At 35.1% G+C, this 15,013-nt stretch overlaps 1 protein-coding gene across 5 annotated transcripts in view; it reads right to left on the reverse strand.

The window, feature by feature from the left end:
- COP1 (COP1 E3 ubiquitin ligase) overlaps positions 1 to 15,013 on the reverse strand; it is a 244,434-nt gene that overhangs the window by 164,581 nt on the left and 64,840 nt on the right. For 3 of the 5 annotated variants that reach the window (XR_003209550.2, XR_003209549.2, XM_025877828.2), the window contains exons 7-8: positions 13,067 to 13,126; positions 11,565 to 11,641 (exon numbers count right to left, since the gene is read on the reverse strand). Coding sequence is in view for 1 of the 5 variants with exons in the window: in XM_025877828.2 (XP_025733613.1) it covers positions 11,565 to 11,641; positions 13,067 to 13,126 (137 nt within the window). In the remaining 4 variants the exon portion in view is untranslated. The remainder of the gene's footprint in view (positions 1 to 11,564; positions 11,642 to 13,066; positions 13,127 to 15,013) is intronic. The other 2 variants (XR_003209552.2, XR_003209551.2) reach the window with 1 other exon arrangement.

Genomic DNA, 15,013 nt, shown 5'->3' on the forward strand with positions numbered 1-15,013 from the left:
TTTAATAAACTATATGGGCCTAGAGCCAAAACCTGTTCCCTTGCAGTATTTTACATAAAAGTATTAAACCAGTTCCCCCAAACAAAGCATGCTAAGCAACATGTAACCTGAAAATAATTTGATTTATAAATTTTAATAATGATTAATTAAAATCAAATATGGTTTTAATTACTTTTTTTTTAAGATTTTATTTATTTGACACAGAGAGAGAGCACACAGGAAAGGGGAGCTGCAGGCAGAGGCAGAGGGACAAGCAGATTCCCTGCTGAGCAGGGAACCCAAGGCAGGGCTAGATCCCAGGACTCTGAGATCATGACCTGAGCAGAAGGTAGATGTTTAACCAACTGAGCCACCCAGGCGCCCCTATGGTTTTAATTTCTTAAAACTTGTATGCTACTATTTTATTTCCTTTCTACCATGGCAGTAATCCCTAATATTATAAACACATAAGAACCAAATTACTTGCTTTTCTCAAAATAGTGTTTTCTGTCAGTTACTTAACACAGAGGTTTTTCTCTGCTACATCAGAGTGATCATATCATTTCTTTTATATAAGAATTGAAGTGTTGAATTCCAAATTAATGGTAAATCTCATTTACTAAAAAACCAAAACTCCTGTGCACCCCACTTTTGCAGACACCTCAAGAGACTAGAAATCAGTCTTAATGTTTGTTTTTCCTTTCTGATTCTACCAAACCCTTTAACATTTGACATAACTATTCAAACAAATCATCCAATATCAATGTGACTCATCTGTCTACTAACATCTATTGAGTGCTTGCTTTGTGCCAGGCATTATTCTCATTTCTCTAATGTATTATCACATTTAATCAGTGAAGACAGGTATTATCCTCATTTTACAAATGAGAAAACTGAGGTGTACAAAAGTTAATACACTAAGATCAAACTAATCATAACTTGTAGAGTTGAAATTTGAACCCAGGCCATTAATTCCAGAATCCTTAAGGAAGACTGACGAAATGACATACATTTTCTCTTCTTGAAGAATATCACTGCCCTCCCACTTTTGAACCAAAAGTTTCTATTTATCTTCTTTTCTTCTTTTATTCTCAACTCTGTGATGACTTCCAAAAGTCCTTCACCTCCCAAGGCTTAATGAGCTCTAGAGTAAGGATGCTTGCATTAAAATACTGGTTATGCCATTAATCATGTGATACTGGGCAAATTACTTCATCTCTAGGACACAACTCCGTCATCTGTACAATGAAGAGGATAAAAAAACCTACTGCACTGCATCTGTTCTGAGGGTTATATGAGATAGCATGTGTAAATTACAAAATGGTCCCTAACACATAGATATCACTATGATAGTTGTAACTTTTATAAATAAATACAGTTCTCAAAGACAGTAATAATTTCTTGATTTTGATGCAAAATCCAACTGAAAATTAACAGGAAACCTTTTCTAATACACTGTCTCAGACTCTTTACAAAGAGATAGTACTGTTACTCATATTGGTATTTGAAAGAACTTCACCATGATATTTTAAAACAAACTTTGTGTAAATTAACATTGCTGACTACAAAGGCCTTTTTAGCAATACACAGTTTGGCTTTTAAAAATATTGGGCTCAAAAAGATTCCACAAAATTTCAATTCCTAAAATGTAAAACTAAAAATCATATACTTTTTATGACTTATCTGAAAGTAAAACCTGCCCTGGACAGATCTGTTATCATTTCACTATGAACATTCATGTTTCAATGCAAAAATATTAATGTGCTTGATTATGTGGAATGGTCTCATACTTTTCCATCAGTATTATATAATATTATTATGGAGCAGGGGGTGGGAGACAGACAGAACATTAAATACTGAAACACTTCTGACTCCAAAGGTTTCAAAAAAAGTTATAGGAACCTATACACCATACAGCTTGGATTTACTTGAGAAACGCAACTTCAGTAGTAAAAATATTGGGCTCCAGAGTACATATCTATGGCCTCTACGAAAAGGAAGAAATTCAGTTTGTTTTTCTAAGAACAGAAGTTACTAGAGTATTTCAGAACTCCAGAAAAAATGCTCCTCAATACTTTATTAATTGTCCCCTTTTTATTGTACATGGTTATGAAGGGTTATAGTTACACAGTGCATAGGGGGACTGTATGAACTTAATATTTATACTGCCTTTTAAAATGTCCATAATTCCATAATTATTCCTAAAGTTGAAAAAGAAAAGCAAAAACCCCAGTTATCTAAAATAAACTTAGAAAAGGCTTTTAAAGCAAGGAAAGCAGAAAAAGCATTACAAAAACTTAAGATTCAAAGGTAGAGGATCTGGAGAATGGGGGAAATATGCTAGGACTTGGGTAGGGGAAAGACAGTAAATAGCAGAAACAAAAAATGGTAATAACACATAAAATTTTATGCTTTATTCAATTATCCTTATATCTAAAACAGGGTTACCATGTATTCCGACAGTCTTCCCAGCCTCTCCCAACCCAGACCTCCCACAATCAAGGCATACCTAAAACAATCAAAGAGGTGGAAAGTTCCCTCTATGACTAACCTGACAAAACAAAAAGCAAGAGGATCTAATCACAGTATATGAATGGAATCAACAAGGAATGGTTAGTATATACCAATAATGTGCTTCCGACCCAAAGACTTATTTTAATTTTCCTGGCTCTCCCAAGTCCAGAAACTTGATTTCAGGTGTTTTTAAGACATTATAGAAAGATATGTAACTTTACAGAATTGAGAGTAAAATAGAAATCTTTACCTTATCCTCTCCAAAAGATGAAATAAGCTAAAGATATAAAACTTTAGTATTAAATATTTGCTTTCTTTTACGAAAAAAATCATATCTGATTTAAAGATTTACTTAGACACATCTCAATAATACAGACATATTCACTACCTACTAAACCAATGTTTACATATTTTTAAAGTATGATCCCCCAAACCTGCATTTAAATCTCTGGGAACCACCTCAGACCTAATGATGAGATTTGGGGTAGGGTTCGAAAATCTTCATTACAAGGACGCCTGGGTGGCTCAGTTGTTAAGTGTCTGCCTCCGGCTCAGGTCATGATCCCAGGGTCCTGGGATCGAGTCCCACATTGAGCTCCCTGCTCAGTGGGGAGCCTGTTTCTTTCTCTGCCTGCCCCTCCCCCTGCTTGTGCTCTCTCTCTCTGGCAAATAAATAAGATCTAAATAAGAAAAAAAAAGAAAATCTTCATTACAAACAAGAGTCTTGGTTAATACACACACTGGAATTTGGCCTATTCACACCTTATATTTCAGAACTGGAATGGACTGTTATAATCATCATGAAGTGGTGACAAATTATACTTCATAACAAAAACTCCAAGGTGTTCTTTAAAAATCCTGAAATGCCTATAAATCAAATGTAAATACCAAAGTTTCAGAGTTAAAAGCATTTTGATTATTTTAAATTTTGGAATCAAAGTCTTATTTACATATTTTAAGCAGAAAATTTAATTTGCCAGCATAACTTATTTTTCAACCTAAAGCTATGTAACCATGAGAGCAGGGTTCCAGGGTCTGTCATATTCACAACTGTGTATCCAGTGCCTATAACAAGGTTTTATACACGTCTTATATGCCCTCCAAAACTGGGTGAGTGACTGAAGAATAAATTCTTCAGACATTCTAAATAAAGAAACTGCACAGTGAGGCGCCTGGGTGGCTCAGTGGATAAGCGTCTGCCTTCAGCTCAGGTAATGGTCCCAGGGTCCAAGGATAGAGCCCCGCATTGGACTCCCTGCTCAGCGGGAAGCCTGCTTCTCCCTCTCCCCCTGCTTGTGTTCCCTCTCTCGATATGTCTCTGTCAAATAAATAAAAAATCCTTAAAAAAAAAAAAGAAACTGCACAGTTTCAGAAAAGGTTTTCATAACTTGGTAATTCTCTATTACCTATCAATTTAATGAGAAATTGCAGATGTGGGACGCCTGGGTGGCTCAGTCTGTTAAGCGTCTGCCTTTGGCTGCAGTAGTGATCCCGAGGTACTGCGATCAAGTCCAACATCGGGCTCCTTGCTCAGTGGGGAGCCTGCTTCTCCCTCTGCCACTCCCCCTGCTTGTGAGCTTGCTCTCTCTGACAAATAAATGATTCTCAAACAAATAAATTTTTTAAAAAAAGAATTGGGGACTCCTGGGTGCCTCAGCTGGTTAAGCGACTGCCTTCGGCTCAGGTCATGATCCTGGAGTCCCAGGATCGAGTTCCGCCATCAGGCTCCCTGCTCAGCAAGGAATGTGCTTCTTCCTCTGACCCTCCCCCAACTCATGCTCTCTCTCTCTCATGCTCTCTCTCTCAAATAAATAAAATATTTAAAAATAAATAAATAAAAATATAAATAAATAAATTGACAATATCTGAAGAGTACCCATTACATTATTGCCAAGGAAGTTTTCTGCATCTTGTGTTTTTGTTTTAGCTCAAGTTGAAAATTCTGTAAGATTCTTCAATGTCCTCCATCTCCTATGACTTTAATTTCAACTCCTTTGCATGGTATAGCATCAGGGTAAGGCAAGTAACTCCTCACTACTCCCAACAATAAAACAATCAAGTACTGGTTTTACTACTTCTCCCACACCATACATAAACTTCACTAAAAAACAGCAACACATTATTTATGTTCAAAAGTCCTCAATGCAGGTATAGCAGAGATTTGTTAAGATCCACCTAACCTTGGAGATACGGAACAAAGCGTCAACCTGTGTGTGGAGAATTTCCCATATTGTTACAATTCCCCTCTTTGATAAAGGAAATAAAGACTAAATAAAAACTATTTTTTTTAAGATTTTTTATTTATTTCAGAGAGAGGGCACAAACTGGGGAGAGAGGCAGAGGGAGAGAGGGAGAATCAGACTCCCCACTGAGCAGGGAACCTGATGTGGGGCTCAATCCCAGGACCCTGAGATCAAAACCCGAGCTGCAGGCAGACGCGTAACCAACTGAGCCACCCAGGCACCGCTAAATAAAAACTCTTTAGGTTTATGTAGGAAGATTTATTTAAGATACAGAATAAATTAGAGACTTACTTGTAAGGATTAGAGTTAGACTTAACCATAAAAACATTTCAATTCCTGGGGTGCCTAGGTGGCTCATTTGGTTAAGTGATGGCTATTGATTTCAGTTCAGGTCATGATCTCTGGGTCATGGGATCGAGCCCTGCATTGAGCTCTACACTCACCACAGAGTCTGCTTAAGACTCTCTCCCTCGGGGCGCCTGAGTGGCTCAGTCGTTAAGCATCTGCCTTTGGCTCAGGTCATGATCCCAGGGTCCTGGGATCGAGCCCCACATTGGCTCCCTGCTCCGCGGGAAGTCTGCTTCTCCCACTCCCACTCCCTCTGCTTGTGTTCCCTCTTTTGCTGTGTCTCTGTCAAATAAATAAATAAAATCTTTAAAAAAAAAAGATTCTCTCCCTTTACCTCTCCCCCTGCCCCTCCCCCACTGGCGAGCTTTCTAATAAAATCTTTTAAAATTTTTCAATTCCTATATGTTAAAAAAGTTATCTCCCCAAGTAAAATAAAGCAACTCAACTAATAATAAATGCCAAAAAGTACCAAGAACTTAAGCATTAATATGTGAAGAAAGATCCATTAACACCAGGTCATAATCCAGCCAAAGACCTAATATGCAAGAATAAGGAATGTGGGGGGAGGGAGGGCACCTGGGTGGCACAGTCAGTTAAGCATTCGACTCTTGGTTTTGGCTGAGGTTGTGATCTCGGGGCCATCCAAAACCACCACCCAACACCACACACACTTTTTTTCTTTTTTTATGACTGTAGATAAATATAATTGCATAAATATAATTGTTCACCAATACAGGTGAGCTAAAGAAGAATTTCATAATCTAGTCCATTATGAAATATCAAATTCCTTGAATTTCATTAGTTTACTCAAACTATATACAGATTCACAAGGTATTAACTCACTACCCTATGTATATATTCTTAATAATAAATAATTCTGGCATTGATAAGTGACCCTTTGCTTTTCCTTCCTATTATACCTACAATTTGATTCAAGTGGACCTTTGTCAATAGAAACACAAATGAAAGGTAAGTCTCAAAAATATCTTGTTAAAAACAGTTAGATAAAAGCAAGTGTCTTCCATAAAAGTCTTTTATCTCTTTTTATTTATAAACCTCCCTCTTTTAAGCCACAGGAAGCCTTAATTCAAATTTTAAACTTATAAATATGTCTTCCAAAAAAATGAATTAAATTTACAATCAACAGGAAGTCTCTTAAGCAGAACGCCTTGATGGCTCAGTTGGCTAAGCATCTGCCTTCAGCTCAGGTCATGATCCCAGGGTGCTGGGATCAAGTCTCACATCAGGCTCCGTGCTGTGGGGAGTCTGCCTCTCCCTCTGCCTGCCGCTCCCCCTGCTTGTGCTCTCCCTCTCTCTCTGACAAATAAATAATCTTAAAAAAAAAAAAAAAAGGAATTCTCTTATGGGTTAAAGCATTTTAAAGATCGGAGAGTCTAGGTCAGAAAAATTTTACTTAAAGTATTTCTATTATATTTATTTATTATTTTATCATAGGAAAACAAAAGTTATTCTGCAAATTTAACTCCAGTAACTATCTGGATCACATTAAAGCATATCTACCTTAAGCAGAAAGAGAAGTTTAAACTAATACATTATCTCCAAACTAAGTTATTTGAAGTTCTGAAAACACAAAGGTGAGAGAGTAACAATTGACGATTCTGAAATACTTGCTTAAAGACAAAGAATAAAAGCAATTATGAGACTATTATTTCTAAGATAGAAAACACATCAATGAAAAGCATTTAAAAATTTACAAGCATAATTACTCATAATGGTTTTAGAGAAGACTTAGAAATCTAAATTTTAGTTATTATTTTTCTCTAAGAATGTTTTAACCTAAAAATCATTGCTGTCATTATCAAGAAGAAAATCTCAACAAAAATGTTTCATTTTAGTACTTAAAGTTTGAGCTAAAGTTAAAAATGAATAACCTTTGTATCAATATATTAATATTATATTAATATCATATATTAATAATCCTCTAAAAGAGTATATTAAGATAGATATGCTCATAATTGTATTATCAGATAAAAGGACCAATCCCATTTGTAAACAGGTAAAAAAGACCATGTTTGCCTACCATTCTCTAATTCACTCATAACTTAACACACATAAATATGCAACAGTAAAGTATAAACTCAGCTCACTATTAATTGTGCAGACTTTCTCCCTCAGAATCTAAAGCAAAATGAAAAAAGGCCCTGAAAAGCAATCCAGCTTAAACTCATTCTAATAAGAGAAATTTGTAAAGGATGAAGACTTCAAAGTGTTTAAAAAAAAAATTCAACTGATTTTATGTAGGAAAAATCACACACACTCTCCCACCCCCAACCACACTCCAATGAAGCCTGGCTGACAGTTTTTGTTCTGTTGTTTTTTTAAGATTGTATTAGTTTATTTATTACGTATACTAAAGGTCAAGCTTCGATCAAAATCTCACTAACTGCGGACGCCTGGATGGCTCAGCTGGTTAAGCATCTGCCTTGGGTTCAGGTCATGATCCCAGGGTCCTGGGATCGAGTTCCACATCAGGCTCCTTGCTCAGCGGAGAGCCTGATGCTTCCCCTGCTTGTACACTCTCTCTCTCTCCCTCTCTCTGACAAATAAATAAAATCTTTAAAAAAACAAATATATATATATACATATATATATAAAATCTCACAAACTAATAAAAATTAAATAAAACTCGGTTACGTATACTTTTATTCAAAAACATATTTAAGTACTAATATGCTCATATAAAAATAAAGGAGTATAAAAAAACTTAATAGTCACAGAATTACAGTACACTATGGGAAATACGCAAAACTAATACACACAGCACAGAAGAACAAAATAATTAGAATATTTTTTAAGTGTTTAATCCTATCTCCTTCTTCCTTTCTCCCCTTCAGTCTTTAGGGAAATGGTATATCAAAAAAGAATAGAGTTCACCCTTGGTTGGATTCTTGAAGGGGGGGTACTTTGGGAAGGGGGAGCTATGTAAGAGATGAATCCAGAAGTTTCTAGGCAAAAGGAATAGGCATAAGTAAAGATATTTTAACAACCTGTTTTGGGAGTTAAATTCAATTCTAAAGCACAAAAAAAGATACAGAAGGCCATGCAAAACAGCTGGATCTAAGCCAACTTACATGTAGTGGAAAGTCACTGAAGGATTTTAAGCAGGAAAAAAACATGATCAGATTTCTGGCAATACACTGCAAGAGGATAGTTAAAAGACCACTGCTAGGCTCCATGTGATATGGAGAGTCTAAACAGCAAAAAGAGAATACACAGGATATGAAAATTATAGCTAATCATGGTATACAGAAGATAAAATCCTGGGGGAAGTGGGGTAAGAGAAAACAGTTGTATGTCTTTTGTTTTTCTTCTCATTTAAATACATAATCTAATCATTAACTTAGAATCTATGTAAGGGATTCAATGACCAGACATATAAAGAGGTCCTCATTACAGAAGAAAATAAATGAATCAACAAAAAGGCTTTTTAAAGTAAACCTGCTATAAAAAAGACCAAAAACATTACAGTGAGGAATAAAACAAAATTGTCTTGCACTTAAATAATAAAGCTAATAATTATGGTGGAAGAAGGTTACTATAATTAGAACTACATGCTATTTCTTAAAAATAAAGAAAAATAAAATATTGTTAGTATAACATAACATATTTAATTTCACATCTTAATCTTAAGGGTCATTTCCTAAGAGTACTTTTAGGGCTACGTGATTTTTCCCAAGTGTCTCTCTCAAACCTTGATATTCAAATTACTTGTTCTATGAAAATATCAAAATACTCTTTTGAAGAAAGTATTATGTTTGCCTGTTTTCCCTTCTTCAACTATTAACTAAGTTAAATCTGCAAGAACCTCATTTGACAATAGCTCTGCATAGGATTTTAGTTATTTTCCAACAAAGTTTTCATAGATTTCATGAAATCCTGAATCTTCCGTAAGATCTGCTACTTTATTTTTTTTTTTAAGATTTTATTTATTTGACAGAGAGAGAGAGCAGACAAAGCGGCAGGCAGAGAGAGTGAGAGAAGTAGGCCCCCGCTGAGCAGGGACCCCAATGCAGAACTCGATCCCAGGGCCCTGGGATCATGACCTGAGTCCAAGGCAGACCCTTAACCAACTGAGCCACCCAGGCGCCCCTGCTACTTTATCTTATAAATAGGATATTCTAGAGTCACATTAGCTATGTAATTCAACTTTTTTCCTTTGTATTTCATTTTCTTTAAAACACCTGGGAATGACTCAGTCTGTGGGATATTGTTACCCTTAAGTTTAAGGCTCACTTTCTGAAATACATGGGATCTTTGTCAATGGAATACTATGTGAGTATATGCAGGTAAGCAAAAATTGTAATCTCACAAAATATTCACTGACAATTCCCATTGTCCTCTCTCTCTCTTGGCAAAAGGAAAAGGTATAAGTAAAGGTATTTTAACATCCTGTTTTGGGAGTTATATTCAATTTTAAAGCACAAAAAAAGATACGGAAGGCCATGCAAAACCACTTCTCATCTCTTCCTCCGATAAAATCCTAATCCAAGGCACCATCTCCTCTCTTCTAGATTGTTACTTGCTTCCTAACTTTTACCACACTTCTAATGGCAGGGGGTCAGGACAGTCTCTTCTCTATCCTCCACACAGGTACCTCAGTAAACATTTTAAAATCTAAATCAGATCCTGCTCAAAACTCTCCCAAGACTTTTCTTTTTCAAAGATTTATTTATTTGGCCGGGGGAGGGGGGGCAGAGGGAGAGGGAGAGAGAGTCTTAAGCACACTCTGAGTGCCCCTGAGGGCAGAGCCTGACTTGGGGCTCAATCTAATGACCCTGAGATCACAACCTGAGCAGAAACCAAGAGTGGGATGCTCAAATGACTGTAGCACCCAGGGACCCTGACTTTCTATCATATTTACACTTCATTCACTTGTTAGCTTAAATGTTACCTCCCCAGAGAAGCCTGACTATACAAACTAACCGGAACTACATGCTATTTCCAGTTCTAATATGCCCTAATTTTTTTTTTGCCAACCCCTAATATGTTTAATTTTTCTTCCTAACGTACTACTTACATACTTTGTACTACTACTTCTACATCATATATGTATTTGTTTAGTATCTCCCCAAGCCTCACACAGACACTCCCCAAAAGGTAAGCTCCATTAAGAACAGGGATTTTGCCAGCTATATTCCAACAATATAACAGTGCCTAGTGCATATCACAGGCATTCAATAAATAGAGCCAGTTAAAGTAATATAATACTATATTATCACATGTTACTAAAACCCATCAGTGAGAGACTGAGTAACAAAAACCTGGACACAAAAGAAAGAAATGCTACCATTAAACAAGAGAGAGATGGGACAATGGGAATTGTCAGTGAATATTTTGTGAGATTACAATTTTTGCTTACCTGCATACACTTACACAGTATTCCATTGACAAAGATCCCATGTACTTCATAAAGTGAGCCTTAAACTTAAAGGTAACAATATCCCACAGACTGAATCATTCCCAAGTGTTTTAAAGAAAATAAAATACAAAGGAAAAAAGCTGAATTACATAGCTAATGTGACTCTAGAATCAACTAGAACTCACAAGGATTCTCCATAAATGGTTAATGAGGAAAATATCAAACATCCCAGGAACCTTCATTAACCAGAAGATTCCCTGTGTCCTTTTCCCCACATATCATACTAAACTAGATCCACCATCGTTTTCCCAAACTGACAGAGGTTTCGAAGACTGGTGTATTCTCTTGTACTGGCACTGAACTGCCTCATAATTCACGTTATCCCAAAACTATCTGTTTGAAAAGCTTCCACTGGGCCATTATCCTAAATGGATTAGTAAGTTAAAAACATGTAAAATTGCTCTTACTTTGAACACTTCAAGCAAAAAGTTCAAGTTCCAATTCTAGGTAGGATAGATTTCATCAACTAGAACTTCAAAGCTAGAAGGAACCACAGACATTTCCTGTACTTCACAAATACTGAAGGAGGCCAGTCACTATACTACTACTCTAAAACCTAGGGAAACAATCACGAGAAAGACAAAATAATCCCTGTTCTAATAGAGCATACAGAAGAGAAGACAAATTAACAACACAGAGTAATGAAGAAAATACCAAAGTTTTTAGGGGAAAAGCCCAGGGTTTTACCTAATCACATTTCTCCCTAATATTACCTACCATTTCATGTTCTCAAATTGCAGATTTTTAAGGTCATTTGATTTTAACTCACAAGATATTTAAAGCTACTATTATTTCAAGAAATTCACCAAATTTTTAATCCAACAGTGAATTCATAATATTACAATATTCTGCTGTTTGTGGCATGAAAATTCAAAGCATTAAGGAAACAGATGGTCCATCTGAATCTCATTTCTAGATCATGACCAAAAGCAATTTCTCAGGGGTTTTGTATATTACATGGAAAAGGCTCCCAAGGACTAGTACCATATGTGCATTTTGCAACATAAATCCTAAGTAATTACAAATTTGAAGCTTTGTACCTGTGTGATGGAGAAGGAGCTTCAAATTGAGGCACTGTGCTATCCTCACTGACAGGAGAGTACAAGCCGCTCATTTCCTGAAAACACAATTACTTGAGTTACAGTAGACACTCCAAACAGAAAATGTAGAAGTCAAAATGAGATACAATATTATATTCCCTTCCAATCCTAGATTTTTATCAGTCACATTTTGTCTCAACATCCGTTATGTCTCAAGGCTTCCTCTCCTCAGAGTACAAAGCAAGATTATCTAAAAAGTTCAGAGACAGCTTTTTCTATGGTACACATTCTTATAGAACTAGAAACTCTTTAATAAATATTGTTCATCACTAATGAAGCCACCAAATGCAAAGACAAAAATAAATATTTCAAATGAGATGTACTATATTGTACTACAAGCTAATCATTAATCCAAGTGAGAACCTATTGATAAATATTAAGATAAGTATGACAGTATGGTATGTGAATCATTAGGTTCAGCTCCCTCTAAAGTCCAGAAAAACAGGATATGTGTTTACTTTAAAAATATCCTCTGAAAGCATTAAGCAAGTCATCTTGATTCAAATATTAGCATTTTAAAATAAAGACTTAAAGTCTAACTCATTAACTCAGAGGAAGAAGCCTCCTAATCAACTATTATTGCATAAATTATGCACCTCTGAATCATACCAACAACTTGGCCTTTTTTATGTGCTATTCTGATTAATGCAAAAGCAGCAAATTTTAAAATGCCACTAAAGATACATAATCAGGTAGAATTACTTCTGTCTAACCCAAGCTCAGTTCAGTCATACAAGGGACATAAACATAGTAGTAACAAGTTTCAAGTAACAAGTTAGGAATGCCACATGGGACACTGAATTTCCACAAAATATTAAACTCAAGATCATTTAACATGTTCTACATATCAGCAAAAGAAAATTACAACACATATGAACAATTTAAAACACACACTAAATTTAAATGTAGTTGCAGAAAATAACCTCACATCATAATAGTCTATGAGCCTCCAAAAGATCCTCCCATGGATTTCCATAAGTAAACTATATTATACTATAAATGCCTAGATTATTGTTCACATGTTTTCGTAACTCTTTGTAAATTAACCTTAGCACAGAAGGTATGTAAAAAGTTATTTACTTAATAAAAGAATAGAATTGTGACATTATAATTTTAATGATAATTGAGGGTTTTGTGGGAGTTGATTTAAGTTACTAGGCTAGAGTACCAAGAAAATTAAATGATTTTTTTCAATCTACCCAAGAATAATTATGGCAATAAAACAGTGAAAACAAATTTAGTATATATTTATCATAAAGTGTTCAGAATGCTTTTTGTATGAAAATGCACTCTGAATTAAAATTAAATATTTTAAGTAACATCTGTTACATTCTATATACTGGAAACAAATCCCATAAATTCAATGCAGTAATTTAAAGGAAAAGTGACAATTTCATGAAACTGAAAATTGCTAGAGATGTGAGAAATTCTTGATTTCTTACTTCCACTCTTTTAATATCCTCTTCCAAAACACTCAGCTCCTTCTGGATCTGTTCCAGTTGCTGCAGACAAAATAGAGAGGGGGGGAAAAAAGCCTAAACCAAACCACACTGGTATCACCATGATCATAAAACAACTTTGCATTTGGAAAATAATTTCTAGAAAATTGGTCACTAATAATAGATTGCAGGGATGAAAAATTGCAGACAAAAAGAGCTGAAAAGTCCTATGCTAAAAAATGTAGAGACTTAATATTTAAGAAAACACAACGCTGTACTTCTTCAATGCAACAAGGATTGACTTTATTCATTATTCAGATACGAATGATCAACAAAAATGACTGTGTGACTTAATAAAAATAGGAGACATCCAAAGACTTTCCAATTACCTCATCTGTTAGCAATTAATGTCAGCATGTCAGCTGTTAACTCCACTTTAAAATAAAAATTAGTTTCACAGAGGTTAAATCCCACTACCCAAAAGCAATCACAAGTTAGCATTTTAACATTTGCCTCTTAACATTTTTTAAGACATGTTTAAGATAATGCTTCATCTTTGATATCTACTTGCATCATAACCTTTTCCTATGACATTAAAATGCAAACATTTTAACTGCTGAATCACATTCAACAATATACTTAATCATTCTCATCTTACTAGAGATTTCAGTTGTTTGCATGAGTAATTCTGGAACATGAGTCTGCATTTCAATTGTTATTAAAAGATTATTAAAAATGAAGTTATTCAACCAAAAATAAATATAGTTAGGAAAGCTTCACTATGTGAAACTGCTTTCCAGAAACACTACACAAAATAAAATTTCTATCACCAGTATCTGTAAGTGGCTGTCTTAATCTAAACCAAATACACTGAACCAATTTTTAAAATGTAAAATAACAATAATGAATACTTGTGTCATACTTATCATAGGATGTGAAATAGGTACTATTAAACATTAGGAAAATGAAAAGCACAGAAAAGTTAGATGACTTGACCAAGATCATTCAGCATGTAAGTGGCAGAACTGGTATTCAAATCATAGCAGCCCCCTTGCTCCAGAATTTCTGCTGTTACTCATTATGCTATAGTACTTCTTGAAAACAGTACCTCATTATTTAATTTTTCATTTCTTTCATGACTGGTAAGGGTAAATGGACTTTTAAGGTTTATTAACATTAGCACCTTCTCTTCTGTGACTATCCATACACAGTTGGTAATACAATTGATAACTTATTAATTCAAACATTTACTAGTGCTAAGCATTTTGCTAAGCACTGGGAAGAACAGGATTTAGAAAACTATAGCCCTTGCCCTCGTTGGAACTCACTCCAGGGGAGAGAACAAACATGTAAGCCAACAGATGAAATATCATAGTAAACATTATGATAGTATGCACACAGAATTTAAGGTAAGGTTGCCCCTAACCTAGATGGAAAACTGGGGAAGAGGAGAGAGGCAACTGGATAAGTGAAATTAGATCTGAAAGTAAATGAAGTCTGAGCCTTGAAGGGACTAATAGAATTTTGCTAGGGAAAACAATGAGGAAATAGAGAATAAACAGGGTAAAAAATAATACATTGAAAAACATACAAGCTGTGAGAAAGGAGAATAATAAATCTGAAGCTATGATAATGAAATCACCCAATGTCAACCAGTATACTCAGCAGAGATAAGATAAGAAATAAATAAATAAATAAATAAATAAATAGCAAGATGGTAGGGAGAACACCAATGTTTAAGAGATGGGCAAAGAAAGAAGGAGCAGTTCTGCATTAACTATCAAGAAGTCCAAAACGGTAACCATAAAACCAGAAGACAAGACAGCATACTATTATAGAAACCATGGAGGAATGGGGAGAGAGTAATAAAAGTAATTAGCATTGTCAAATGCTTTCAACTCTTCCATCCAGTTTAATAAACTATTCTCTACCCTAAAATTTTTCACACCA

This window comes from Callorhinus ursinus, unplaced genomic scaffold (genome assembly GCF_003265705.2).
Source record: "Callorhinus ursinus isolate GAN/ISIS: 27379988/994484 unplaced genomic scaffold, GSC_fseal_2.0 scaffold13, whole genome shotgun sequence".
Lineage (NCBI taxonomy): Eukaryota > Metazoa > Chordata > Mammalia > Carnivora > Otariidae > Callorhinus > Callorhinus ursinus.